Source organism: Melanostigma gelatinosum, assembly GCF_949748355.1.
Source record: "Melanostigma gelatinosum genome assembly, chromosome: 19".
NCBI lineage: Eukaryota > Metazoa > Chordata > Actinopteri > Perciformes > Zoarcidae > Melanostigma > Melanostigma gelatinosum.
This window is the reverse complement of record NC_136652.1, coordinates 3,806,048-3,820,955: the sequence shown is the minus strand read 5'-3', so window position 1 is coordinate 3,820,955 and position 14,908 is coordinate 3,806,048. Positions and strand designations below refer to the sequence as shown.

General features: G+C 48.1%; 1 protein-coding gene across 1 annotated transcript; it reads left to right on the top strand.

Moving 5' to 3' along the window:
• Positions 1 to 617: 617 nt before the first annotated feature.
• Positions 618 to 14,636, top strand: LOC306793469 (ankyrin repeat and EF-hand domain-containing protein 1-like; the record flags this gene model as incomplete). The annotated part of the gene is made up of 10 exons (XM_079291115.1): positions 618 to 810; positions 1,254 to 1,415; positions 10,222 to 10,421; positions 10,599 to 10,748; positions 10,853 to 10,976; positions 11,273 to 12,095; positions 12,832 to 13,058; positions 13,295 to 13,443; positions 13,549 to 13,602; positions 14,583 to 14,636. 10 exons carry the CDS (start codon positions 618 to 620, stop codon positions 14,634 to 14,636), a joined length of 2,136 nt encoding a protein of 711 aa, XP_079147241.1.
• Between the last annotated feature and the right edge of the window lie 272 nt (positions 14,637 to 14,908).

Here is a 14,908-nt window from a genome sequence, read left to right as displayed (position 1 = left end):
TGTCAATTAGCTAGGTAACGCGGCTAACTAGATATTGTATATTTATTGGAGTGAAAGTCACGTTCAGAAGTACAAACTAGCTCACAAAAAGTGTGCTCTAGTGTAACGGTAAGTCCTCCGAAAGGACAACGCCACCGAATGTTCGAGTTCAATTCAGTTAAACTTGTTTTAGGTGGAAAAAAATGACAAAATACTGTGCTCAGACAAAACAAAGCAGTGCACTGACTGCTCATTATAATGGCTCCACAGGCTGTTCAGAGACATAACTACTACACATGTGCTCTGTGACGATTGCTCATTGAGTTATTTAAACTGTACAATATTGAATATACTCACAAAAAGCCACACAATAAGCCCTTTTGACAGCAGCCAGTCTGACATGTATTGCAGGGTAAACACAGGTGTAATTGCTGTAAAACCAGGGCCCTGGCCCACCTGAATAGAACAGGGCCATAATAAATGTTATTAGTTACACCTGTGTTCACCCTGCAATGACATGTCAACATTGCCGCTCGCTTCCACCCTTCGTCGTTAGCATGTACGCCTACATATTTGTCAGGAAGTCATATCTCCTTTTCTATATTATTCTTTTTTTTTTAACCAGCCCTTTTCACCCCATGATGAGTGGCGGAGTAGCAGAGGGCCGCCTGCAGGTCCTTCAGATCTACCGCCTGCTGCAGTGCGTCCATCAAGGGGATAAGGAGCAGATAGAGAAGATGGTGAACCTCGGGGTGGAAAACCTCATCAACCTCACTGATCCGCAAGACAGCAAAGGGGTTCTTCACGTGGCAGTTTCAGCCAACAATCAGGGTGATGGGTCTCTTCTTTACTCCGTCAGATTATAGACATTCTGTTTGAAGAGAACATGAGAGAACATGGTGCTCCACTGGCCTATCCTTTAGAAATGAAGCCACGACTTGGTAAAGGCTAACATTTGAAAGCAATGTATGTCAGTATGTTTACATAACTTGAATACTGCAAATATCCAGTTTACTGTAACGTTATTAGATTTATACCCAAAATTCCTTTAAAACAACAACAAGTTGTTTCTTGAATTCATAGATTCAATTTGGCCTTTTTGCTGCACAGCTTTACTAATGTCCAGGACTTATAAGAGAGCATGTACACAAGGCTACTGTACAATTTATTTTTAAAGAGAAATCAAGCAGTTCATAGAATGTACTGCAAACCCCAAAAACAAGAGGTCACCTCAGTGTCCTGACTGTTCCTGTACTCCTCCGGACTCCTTACAGACTTGGTCAGCTTCCTTCTCTCCCTGGGAGCATACCCCAATGTCCTGGACAAGGAGGGCCACACCCCGGCCATGTTAGCTGCTGAGCTGGGCAATGATGCCATAATGGCACTGCTGGTGCAGAGCAATGCTAATCTGAGACTCCAAGACACTGAGGGCAAAGGTGAGCTGTAGCAGAACTTGGGGAGAGCAGGGTAGTACATATATGTGATAGTTTTAAAGGAACAATGTGTAGCACTAAGGGGAATTTATTGGCAGAAATGGAATATAATATTAATAACTATGTTTTCTTTAGTGTATAATCACCTGAAAACAAGAATCGCTGTGTTTTCGTTCCCTTAGAATGAGCCATTTATATCTAAATACAGAGCGGGTCCTCTCGACAGAGCTGGTCGCCATGTTTCTACAGGAGCCCAGAACGGACAAATCAAACACTGGCTCTACATAGGGGCTTTCATGTTTTCACGTTTTTGCGTTTGCCACCAAAGTTCTCCGATGCGCTTGGCACACAGGAGGAGTTTAGGTCGTTTGCAATCTGCCACATCACCGCTAGATGGCGCTATATCCCTACACACAGGTCCTTTAATACTTTATTAAAGTAGTTCTATTTCATCCTTACTGACCGCCAGAGGCAGTGCTTAACACTGGATGTATTCCGTCGCGCGCATGCGCAGGTCGAATATTTATATCAACAAAGTCACGTGTGACCTCGGATGACCACCGTCGTCTATAAGTTCCGGTGTCATCCTGAGCTCAGTCCTTTTTTCTTCTCGCGTCGCAGGTTAGCTACCATGGTAGCTTAAACAAGGATGTGTCTACGATCAAGACATATTAGAGCTCGTCGCTGTAGCCTTGTGACTACCGGTCGGAGTTGCGGTTCTCTCGCCCTCCAAAGGCTGCGACGAGCTGTCCCTCTTCGGAGGGAACGGTGTGTTCGCCGTTCGGACATCGAGCCCCGGACTGGTGGACGCCCCTATCATCGGTCGTCACCAGTCTGATAAGGGTCAGCTAAGTCGTGATGACAGCAATCGGTAAGATCGATTAACATTGTTTTCTATAACAGTTGTTTGTTCCACGGTTGGCAGAGCGCTTCCGCTCTAGTAATCGAGTGGCGCGCTAACGAGAGCGTAGAATTACGCTGTCGGCCCGCCCTTCACAGTGTTACGGCTATCACAGTTAGCAGAGTGTTCCTGCTCAGGCAAACTTTGTGAGACACTAGATCCGCATTGGCGTTGTGTACATGGAGATTTAATCTTTACATCTGACGTAATTCGCAGTTAGCAGTGTCTTCACTCAGGCTAACTTGGATGCTAGCTGGGACTGCGTCCATCAACTTTGTAAACCTTACGGCTGTCACAGTTAACAGAGCGTCCCCGCTCAGGTTAACTCAGTGGGAAACTAGCTAAACAAAGCTGATACTGGGACTGCGTCCATCAACTTTGTATCCTTACGGCTGTCACAGTTAACAGAGCTGTCACAGTTAACAGAGCGTCCTCGCTCAGGTTAACTCAGTGGGAAACTAGCTAAACAAAGCTGATACTGGGACTGCGTCCATCAACTTTGTATCCTTACGGCTGTCACAGTTAACAGAGCGTCCCCGTTCAGGTTAACTCAGTGGGAAACTAGCTAAACAAAGCTGATACTGGGGCTGTAGCCATCAACTTTGTATCCTTACGGCTGTCACAGTTAACAGAGCGTCCCCGCTCAGGTTAACTCAGTGGGAAACTAGCTAAACAAAGCTGATACTGGGACTGCGTCCATCAACTTTGTATCCTTACAGCTGTCACAGTTAACAGAGCTGTCACAGTTAACAGAGCGTCCTCGCTCAGGTTAACTCAGTGGGAAACTAGCTAAACAAAGCTGATACTGGGGCTGTAGCCATCAACTTTGTATCCTTACAGCTGTCACAGTTAACAGAGCGTCCTCGCTCAGGTTAACTCAGTGGGAAACTAGCTAAACAAAGCTGATACTGGGGCTGTGGCCATTAACTTTGTATCCTTACGGCTGTCACAGTTAACAGAGCATCCCCGCTCAGGTTAACTCAGTGGGACCTAGATAAACAAAGCTGGTACTGGGGCTGTGGCCATCAACTTTGTAGCATTACAACGATCACAGTTAGCGGAATGTGCTCGCTCAGGCTAACTCGGTGAATGCTAGTTATACTAAATCAACATTGAGGTTGTGCCCATTGATGGTTTTTACGCATTACGGCTGTCGAGTTCGCTCCGGCTAACTAGACTAAGCTAATACTCGGTGTGTCCATTGATTGTTGTAAACATTATGGACATATCGGTAGCGGATATCAGTTAGCAGAGTGCCCTCGCTCAGGCTAACTGGTAGCACACCAAGAGTTACAGCACCTGTCCAAGTGGAGAGTGTCCTCGCACTGTAAGGACTGTGGGTTTTTTTTGTCCGTTTTCACAGTAGCAGAGTGCTCTCGCTCAAGCTAACTGGTGGGGCACCAATATCTGCAGCAACTATCCGAGTGAAGAGAGTGTCCTCGCTCCCCTCTCACTATGATAACTGTTTTCCTGACCTGTTCCACAGTGGCAGAGTGCTCTCGCTCAAGCTAACTGGTGGGACACCAATATCTGCAGCAGCTGTCTTAGTGAAGAGTGTCCTCGCTCCCCTCTCACTGTAAGGACTGTGTTCTTTTTGTCCGTTTTTCACAGTAGCAGAGTGCTCTCGCTCAAGCTAACTGGTGGGACACCAATATCTGCAGCAACTAGCTTAGTGAAGAGTGTCCTCGCTCCCCTCTCACTATAAGGACTTGCCTGGCCTGTTTCCACGGTGGCAGAGTGCTCTCGCTCAAGCTAACTGGTGGGACACCAATATCTGCAGCAACTAGTTTAGTGAAGAGTGTCCTCGCCCCTCTCACTATAAGGACTTTGCCTGACCTGTTTCCACAGTGGCAGAGTGCTCTCGCTCAAGCTAACTGGTGGGACACCAATATCGGCAGCAACTATCTTAGTGAAGAGTGTCCTCGCCCCTCTCACTGTACGGACTGTGTTCTGTTTTGTCCGTTTTTTACGGTAACAGAGTGCTCTCGCTCAAGCTAACTGGGGGGACACTAATATCTGCAGCAACTATCTTAGTGAAGAGAGTGGGCTTAGAGAGTGTCCTCGCCCCTCTCACTATAAGGACTTTGCCTGACCTGTTTCCACAGTTGCAGAGTGCTCTCGCTCAGGCTAACTGGTGGGTCACCAATATCCGCAGCGGCTGGCTAAGGGAAGAGTGTCCGAAGGATCACTCGCCACTGACTGCCCCCTGCCTGTTCTCTCAACATTCAGCAGAGCGCTCCCGCTCGGACTGATTTGGAATTCCGCATAAACTAGTGGGACAAGGGTTCCACCAGAATCGCGGCCATGTTAAACTCTCCCGGCTGTAGGACCTGGATAGCTCCTCTTCAGCCGGAGGACGGCCCTGACCTCTTGCCCTAGCAGGGAGAACCCAGGCAGGACCTGCGGCATCACGCCTTGAGCAGTAAGGTCTGCTAGGCTGGCCGAAGTGGAACACCTGATGCGGGAGGTCTACCTCCCCCTGTCAGGGCAGCTGAATCCAGACCAACCTACCCTGGTCATTGGTATGGCGCTTGCACGCCGGGCATACACAGCAGCTGGAACATCCACCTGTGAGTGCCTTCTTCAGGCACCTTCCCGCCCTCACCACCTTTTCTGTTCCTCCCTCCGAGGAATATCTGAGGGAGTTGCGTGCATGGTGGAGACACCAGGGCTCTCTCCCGCCTTACATCAGACCATGCAGGAGGTGGCAAATCTGGCCTTGCACGTATGCCAGCCAGTTAGACGACTATGGCGTCCATCAGTTTCCCCTGAGGAGACTCTGAGGCCCGATGCCAGGTGCCCTCGACCCAATGTCGGGTCAAAGATGACCTGCTATCCAGGGCTTAGGACACAGCAGCGCTGTGCACCGTATCGACAACTCCCTCTCCCACCTCATGCTTTCCCTCGCAGATTCTCTGCAGCGGGCTACTTCGACGCTTCTGCTCAGTGATGCTTCATTGCAGGCGTTTGCGCTCATATCGAGGGAACGTGGATGTATGATGTCCACCCTGGTTCAGACTCGTCGCCAGGTTTGGCTGGCGCAGTCACCCCTATCTGAGACATGTAGGAGGACCCTCCATACTGTCCCAGTGGAGCCTGGTGAGCTGTTTGAGTCAGCTGCTGTACAGGCGCTTCAGCGGACTGTTAGAGCTAGCCAGACCAGGCAGCAGTTCTCTGGTCTTTGCAGGGACATGCCTGCACCCCCAGACCTAGGGGTCCCATTTTTGGCCCACAAGGCCGTTTTCTCAGCCTCCAGCTTACCCTAGTAGCCGCAACAGGCCTCGGCGTCCTGCCAAGAGGCCGGACCGCTACCTATACAACCCTACTTACGTCCCCGTCCCCCCCGGCAGGGGTGCCAGGAGATGTCTCCAGGCCGGCTGTCGGGGTTCTTTCTCCCATCAGCGGATTTCTAAGGGAGAGTGGTTCACGTCTATCGACGCCTGTTCCCATGGTGCATCACCACAACTTTCAGTCCTGGGTGCTTCCATTCGGACTCTCCCATCTCCCCATGGGTGTCCACAGTGTGTTACTGCTGTCCTTTCCCCCTGCAATCGCAGGGCGTGAACATACTGCCGTACTTAGACTGGCTGACCTAGGCGCCGTCCCGGCTTCAGGCGCCACAGGACACTGCTCGCCTTCTCTCACGTGGCCCGGTGGGCCTCAAGGTGAACATGGAGAGGAGCTACCTGAGCCCTTCTCAGAGCATAACCTTCATTAGTGTGGCCCTATGAGGGCCTGTCTGTCGCCCCAGTGCGGATGGCTGAACAGCCTTCACTTGGATGCCAAGTGGCACAGATACAGGGCAATAATATTATCGAAACAGTGTCTATTCATCTATTCACTATCCCCATGGAGGGAGTGCATATCTGGCGAACAGTGTCCCAGGAACCGAGCCCCAGGGGCTCGGTTCCATTCCACCAGGAGATTGTCACAACAGATACCTGCCTCTCAAGGCGGGGTGCAGGGTGACAGAACAGGACAGCCTGGGGGCGGTTGTCTGCTGAAAGACCGCAGGTCCAGGTTCTAGAGCTAGCGCTCGAGCACTTCCTTCCATGTTTGAAGGGAAAGCATGTGCTTGTCCGGTGGACAGCACCTCTGCTGTGATTTCCCATGAACTATCGATGGGGCACCAGATCTGCAGAAGTTGCTACGGGGATCACCGTGGCCTTCTGACTTGGGAGGCCCCCCGCCTGACCAGCCTGTGGGCAATGTACCCACCAGGAGAATGGAACAAGTTGTGGTTTTCCTGTTCCGTTACAAGCCTCCACCGGGAGAGTGGCGGCTGCATCCAGACGTGTCGACCCACTGCCCCCACTGGGTCTCCCTGACGGAGGACCAGCCCTCTGGGTCAAGATGCCCTGGCTCACACGTGGCCAGAGGATCTTCTTTATGCCTTTCCACCATTCCCTCTGCTTTTGCTATAAGCTTGTCAGAGTTCTTCCCCGACAGGAGGGATCTCCTGTCGCAACTAGAGGGTCGGATTTGGCATTCCAATCCCTGCCGCCTTCAATTAGGGGTCACGGGAGGGCCCGACCGGATGCTGAGTGGCTGCATAGAACCAGTCTGACGGACTATTCTGAATGCCAGTGCGCGGTCTACCGGCCGGCAGTGCAAGAAACAGGTGGAAGCTGTTCTCCGACTAGTGTGCGGCTCAGAACAAGGTCCCAGTACAGCGCCCCGTGCCTGCTGTACTGAGTTTCTACAGTCCCTCCTGGATAAGGGCCGGTCTCCCCTGCATGGGACCTACCCTTGGTACTGGACACCTTATGCTTGTCCTTTTGAACCCCTGGCACAGGCGGAGCCTAGATGGCTATCAGCAAGACGGGTTTCTCCTTGCTGTCAATTCAGCTCAATGTGGGGGCGAGCTGCATGCCCTGTCAGTGGAAGAATCATGTCTGAGGTGGAAGGCAGTGTTTCTCCCAAGGGTGTGGATACGTTCACATATAAACCGGCCTATCCAGCTGGCAAAGTTGACCCCCCCCCCTCCCCCATCGGGAGAGGAGAGGTCAAGGCTGCTGTGCCCAGTGTGGGCCCTCAGAGCTTATATGGAAGCCACCGCCTGCATAGTCAGTTATGGTGAGCCTAAGAAGGGCTGTGCTCCTTTTTTTAAAAAAAGGAAAAACAGCACCTGTCCCACTGGATAGTGGAGGCCATTGCCGATACATACAAGGCGAGCGGCTGCGCTCGGCCATCCGGGGTGAAGGGTCACTACCAAGAGTGTCTCCACACCGAGGGCAAGCCTGAGTGGTGTGCCTGTGGGGGATATATGTGCGGCGGCCTCATGGGCATCACCGAGCACATTCACCAAACACTACAGAGTTAACGTTGCCAACCCTCACCCACTGGGGAGGGTTCTTGGCCAATTTTCTCTGCCGGAGCTATAAGGGGTAGTTACTGTGCTTCCTCGTGACTCTTTTGGTATAAGTCATCCAGTGTTAAGCACTGCCTCTGGCGGTCAGTAAGGATGAAATAGAACGAAAGTTACGAACGTAACTACGGTTCTATGAATCCTGGATGACCGCCAGAGTTCTTGGTCACTCGGAATCCCGTGAACTCGCGAGAAGATTCCATAGGACTGAGCTCAGGATGACACCGGAACTTATAGACGACGGTGGTCATCCGAGGTCACACGTGACTTTGTTGATATAAATATTCGACCTGCGCATGCGCGCGACGGAATACATCCAGTGTTAAGCACTGCCTCTGGCGGTCATCCAGGATTCATAGAACCGTAGTTACGTTCGTAACTTTCGTTTTATTGAGATGGAAATCTTTTTGTTTTATTGCAAGAGTCTTGATATAAAGTTTGTGGGCTGAAACATAAAAATAGAATTATTTAGATACAGTTTGAGGAAAATGGTGGTGAGAACAAAATTGGCCCGTGCGCACAAATTCAACGTGCATGTCAAATCTCATATATATGAATATCGAAAACAATTGGAACTGAACTGTCAGGTCAGATTTTTACGAGACAAGTGGGCTTTCTTCCAAACTATATTTTTGATTCTCAGCTATTCTAAACCACTGGGTCGGGGCCCATGAGTGGGCCTCATAGGACTGAGGCACTGCCAAACCATTAGATTCAATTAAAATAAGAAAATTGGAATTTTACAACGCAAGTTATTTTTATATCTAAATCTACTCAAGTATTCACATAAATTAAAAAACATAGTAATTCAAGCACAGCATAGTGTCAATGACCAGTTATGTGTGAATATTGCCACGCCAGTCACAGCATCATCATCAGGTGAGACAAATGTGTGTTGCCGATGTTAGCTAGCTAACTGATGCAGTGACACAAAATGAAATCGTTTTTTTTTTATGAAAAAGTGACGTGGGAGACAACCCACAGCTGACAGAGGCATAACACATATTTACAGCCCAGTTGATTTTTTTCTCTCTTTTATTTGGGAAGGGGATCCTTGAAATGTATGTGAGGTAACGGAACAGCGTCCCTTCCACTAATGTATTCTAATTGGAGCTTGAAGTGTCGATTTCTCTAATAGAGGTGTTTTCCATCTCAAGTCAGTGCAGCAGGTTCGCTGTGAATGCCTTACCTTGTCTCACAACTCATGAAAATGAACGGTGCCTCTGTTTACATATTGATGAGGAGGCTGTATCCCTGACAACTCTAGTGAGCGAGCCTTAAGTTCTTCTCCAGGACCTTGTTAAAGCAGTTGTGATTATGATCCCAATGACAGTGTGTCCGGAGCATCGATTACTGCAAACGACATTATTTTGAGAGTGAGCGAACAAGAGAGGGAGAGAAAGAGAAAGCTTGAGTTACAGTGAGAAGAAAAGTATTTGCGCGTGTGCATGAAGTCATGCTTTTCTATAATGCATGCAGCACCTGTATGTATGTGTGTGCACGCTTGTGCACAGTGCGCGGATGTGTGCACGTGTCCGTCAGACCGCGTAGGTACATCTAATTACAGATCAACCTCTATTGGTGATACCTGTGAAACATGCTGAGTAACCTGATATCGCCCTGCACTGCCAGAGGACTGGTTTGGCCCAGTCTCAACACTCACAGCCAAGCCTTTACCCCATAGGCTGAGCCTCAATAGTCACACGTTTGCCTGTGTTATCCTCAGTGTTATAGAGGGCCGGGTGGGCTGCTTCCTCAGTACAACATTAAAACTATAGTGTGTTTACAAAACGCCCATAAGCTAACAAGCTATTTCTCTATTGTACACTCAATGCAAAAAACATTGTACATTTCATACATCTTTACATGGACTGATCTGATCTGACCAAAAATATAAATATTATCATTATTTATTATCATTTTTAATATTTTTTTGTGGCATTTTGGTCTTCATTGGACAGTTTACAGTTATAGTAGCGACAGACAGGAAACAATGGAAGAGACAGAGAGGTATGACCAACCAGGCGGCAACCTCCGGTTCTGAAGAGTGAAGCCGATGCGAGTGTCTTAAAACCTGCATTCTCTCTAATGTCCACCAGGGGGCGACTCCTCTGGTTGTATAGAAGTCTATGAGAAAATGACTCTACTTCTCTCTTGATTTATTACCTCAGTAAACATTGTAAACATGAGTTTATGTCTCAATCTCTAGTTTCAAGTCTTCTTCAATACAGCATGATGTTCATTTAGTAAATGATGGTCCATTTAGAGTCAAACAGACCATAAAGCAGAGTGTGCTTTAGGGCGGGGCTACCTTGTGATTGACTCCCTGGAAAAAACTACCTGGCGACGGCACTTCTTATATACTGTCAACAACGAAGGTTATGTGGTTATATGGCTATTGGGCTTATGAAGTTATTTTGATAATGTTGATTTTAATATTTCTTCTTGAGATGCAATTTAAAAGCTGAATGTCAGTCAGATATATCTCCCATGTGCCTGAATCCCTCTGTCTCTCATTTTGCTTGTCTTCCTCTCTTTAGGCGTGTTATTCTACTGCATCTACCCCACCAAGCGTCACACCCTCTGCCTGGAGATGGCTCTGAAGTGCCAGGCGGATGTCAACAACGTGTCAGCGCAGGGGACTCATGTCTTCCAGTTGATGTGTGAAAAAACCCAGGAGTGTCCCCCCATGTGTCTCATCGCGCTGGGTGCAGGGGCAGACCCCAACGCAACAAATAAGGTTAAAAAATACAATGGGGACTGACACCGAGGCATTGTGGGAGCTGAGGCAATGGCAATGGAGTGTGTGGGATCTGAGCGCACACACCATAGCGTGATGCCGATATATTCTCAGCTGAGATGTTCTTTGTGCTGTTTGTTTAACCTAAGACGACTCCTCTCCCCTCTTTCTCGTCAGAAAACCGGCGTCACGGCGTTGATGGAGGCAGCCAAGGCGGGCTCCCTGCAGCTCGTTAAAGCCATTCTCAAGAAAGGGGGAAACCCCAACGCCCGGGATCGAAAATGCCTCACAGCACTGCACTATGCCGCCATGGGGGGCTTTTTTGAGGTGTAGTATGAACTCAACTCAAATTACAGAAGTTACTGTTGGTACCAGTGGGATTTCAGATTAAAGATTCTATGTGTTGCTCTGTGGTGTTGTGTGCCTTCTAGTTGTTTCCGGTGCTGTCCGCATACTCAGCAGACATGGGTTCGATCAACTTAGAGGAGTGCACAGCCCTACACTACGCCGCCGCCACGGGCAGTGCTAACTGCTGCAAGTTCCTGGCACAGAGAGGTGATGAGAGAGAGTCTAACGTTAACCCTGTGTTGAAAAAGATAGCTCTGTGGTAACTACTCCTAATGCCATCACAGGGTCAAGACAGGATCTTCACTTTTGTTGTCGTATGTTTTATAAGCTTTAATCTCTGCTGAGAGACATGCAGAGCCAGGAAATACAGTTGTCTTCTCTCGTCACGTATTCGACAAAAACAAAGAAGAAAGTCGTAGAGTATGCAGCTGCAAACACTGTCCCAAATTGAATTAGGTCATTCTACCATGTGTTTATATTTTCCCTAAAACTGTGATGTTCAGGTTGTAACCCCAAACTGAAGAACCAGGAAGGTTTGCTGCCACGTCAGATTGCCAAAGCGGCTGGTCACGAAGCGGCAGCCAAGGAGCTGAGGAAAGCAGAGCGCCAACAGGGGAAAGGCAAAAAATCCAACAGTGCGATCCCCACATCAGCTCTTTGGGCCCTGACCCTCCACGGCTGGTCTCACGAGCACGAGGATGAATTACGGCGAGCCTTTGAGGACAACTCGGACACAGTTACCGCCGAGAGGTTTATTTCAGTGTTGGAAGAACTGAAAGCTCCGGTTGAACTAGATCAGCTCAACACGGTCATCTCAGCACATGGCAAGACGAGAGAGGGCTACGTCAACATTAATGATTTCATCAAAGGTGTCAAGTACATCAAGAAACCATTCCTCCTCTCCTCTTATATTCCAAAAAAGAAAAGGGGAGAAAAGGGAGGGAAAAGAGGCAAGAAGAAGGGTCAATTTGTCCTCCCCTTGCCCATTTGCACCGTCCCACCAGAGCTCATGCCCCGGCGACCGGACGGAGGCCCACCCCACTCCATGATTGAGACATACCACAACTGCTCGGACATCCGCCGATTCGACCGCGATCACCCGCCAGAACATCCCCTGATGAATGACTCAGCGTGGTACGTGGAAAGGCCAGAGAAGGTCTACGTCAATGTCAACTACTGTGTGAAAAGTGGAGACCTGGAGTCTCTGGCCCTCGCTCTCAATCAGGGCGTTCCTGTGGATGTCCAAGACCAGTTCTACAAGACCCCGCTCATGGTGGCCTGCTCCAGTGGCAACTACGAGGTGGCTCAGTATCTCCTCAGTCGGGGGTGAGAAATACGCTTTCTTATTTATTTTTATTTGTTGAGATTTGCAATGATTTTCCCACTGAAGCAATACAGATGTGTTTCTTCATTACATCTGTGAGGATTATTACTGTTTAGTGAAACGGATTATCGACAATGTGAATTTAAAGCAGCTGTTATCAATATTTTAAGAGTAACCGTATGAAAACAAGGGGACAACTTGAAAGGGGTCGCTTGCAGTGAATCAACAGCTTCACTGAGCCTCTAAACCAGTTCCATTCTCAGCTGTTGTGTTAACGTATTCACGTTAATGTAAGAGTAAATGGTGCTGGTTTTAAGTTATTATCCTTAAGATAAATGAGGTATCGGGAGGGTCCCAGAACACTCAGTCACCGAGCAGCTACTTTGTCAGTAAAACCACAGAGGAGCAACTGGTGTATCCGTTTCCAGGGCCAGGTCCCTGGTACTGTGCATGCTGGCTCACTTCAATGGCCGTGACACACTAAAGAGAATGGGACCAGAATAGATTTGATCATTTACGCCTGTGTTTACCTGCTGTGACTCTGTCAAATGGCTGCTGTGGAAACGGCACTAAAGCCAGCCTGTGTTCCGTCAGTGTAACGCTCTCATTAAACTGCAGAGTTGTTTAGAACAGGTCATCTTTCATTGATAAGCGGTGATTTCCGCACCTTCTTTTTTTGCAAAATGTTTTCATCAAATGGTGAGGTCAGAGGTCAAATCTACTCTCTGTTCCTGACAGGGCCGATGTGAATGTGTGTGACCAGTTCTTCTGGACGCCCCTCCACCACGCGGCTTACGCTGGCCAAGTGGAAGTCATTGAGCTTCTGGTGAAGGCCGGGGCCTCCGTAGACGCCCGGGCCCTCGGAGGAGGCACGCCCCTCATGAGGGCCATCGAGAGCTCTCGACCCTCCTGTGTGGACTTCCTCATCAAGGCGGGCGCCAGTGTCAATGCAGAGAACAAGAAAGGTTTGACTGTACATCTAAAATACACAGGAGTTCATTAAAAACACTAATATTGAAATACATTTCATTTGACATATTAAAATAGACAGAGGGAAATATAACTGAATTGGATTTCACAACATTTTGAGGAAGCAACACAGACAATAGATGTGGTTTACAGTGCACACTATGAATTCATAATAAGTTTTCAACTTTGACTTGTCCCGTCATGTGATTGACCATATTTTATTTCCCTTCAGAACAAAACTGCCTCGACATTGCCAGAGCTTTTGCTGACTCCAGGATAATTGACTTGGTCAAAGACAAGATGGACTCTCTGCCCACAACAACGGAGGCAGCCAAGGGAAAGGGGGGCAAAGCTCAAAAGCCTAAACCTGCTCAGGCAAGGGTATAAGTAACTGCATTAAAATCTTCCATCTTGTGGCGTTAAACCTTTTCTGTTTCCCTTATGTTTCAAATTTAAATTTCACTCAGTGCCCAATTCACTGTTCAGTCCACAAAACACATTCAGGCCAATCACGATCGGACACCTCCGCAGTACCAGTCGGTACACCTCAGGCTGCTTCTATCATCTTCGTATAGTCTCATCACACAGCTAAATGGAGCTAAATGGAGCAAAATGACATGATTACTATAGCAAGCTAACTCGTGTCGTCAACGCTGTTTATTGTCTCAGGCCGACTCATCAGACTTTGATGCTGATGTTGCTCCAATACCGTGGTCTTTCTGCTCTTTGCTGGTGAAGATAGACCACCCGAAGAGACAGCCGCTGCGTTGTTTCCCTCGCTGGGGTCTTTGTGGCTGCTGGGATATCGAAGTATACCGTAGCCAACATTTGACTGGAGGTGATCTGCACCCTCGTGTTTCATCTGTGTACTCTAGCGTCTTCCGTCAGCATGAGAAACCAAAGCCTGTAACCAAATCTGATTACTCTAAGGCAGCAACTTGTAAGCAAACTGGACCAGTTGTCTTATGTTACACCTGGACCATGCTAGCAATTCAATTAGCATTTCCTATTAGGAATCAGGCCCAAATCTGACCGAATGTATTGATTCTGTCATTAGCAGGTGATGCCGGAGCACAAGTTCCTCAGGAATATTCACAGTTTAAATGTTGCTGCAAGCAGCAATTCTGGGGAGCAAGAAAAAGTCCATCACACAGAATAACTTGCACACACAATATGGAGCTGTCTACCCGCTGCGCATTTTTTGTCATAATCCAGAAAAGCACAGGGGCGATACAGACCACTTCCTCTGTCTGCTCCTGCAATAAATGATGAAGACAATTGAATTGCAGAAATTCACTCATGACTACAAGAAACTGATGAGCCTATTCAACTTACATCCAATGGAACTCATGATGCACCCTTAAGTCAAACCAGATGCTTTTCATTGCAATGTAACACTCCCATTTAAACTGGCTTTGAACCCGTGAAACTCATCACTGAATTGGTTTGAAATAGGATCCTGTAAATGAGACAGACACAAACCTAAAATATGGTCATAATTCCTGTGTTTTCGTGAACAGGATCTACTGTCAAAGTTCGACAACGTCTTAGAATCTTTAACCTGCGGCCTCTAGTTTGTGGTTGCAAAGTTCCACGGGGCTCTGATCATCGTAGAGGTCACAGCAGGTCATTTTATACGGTGACGTCGAGCTTGAAAACATGACATCACACATGAATAGAACTGGGCTCATTGGAATAGGGGAGAATAACTTATATGTATATATATATATACTTAGATATAGTTTATATCTATAAATACATGTATACTGCACGCAAAAAAACTGCATGGTTGTTGCCCAATTTTCATTCACATATCTTGAGGTGAGAGGTCAAGGGAATCCTTCAA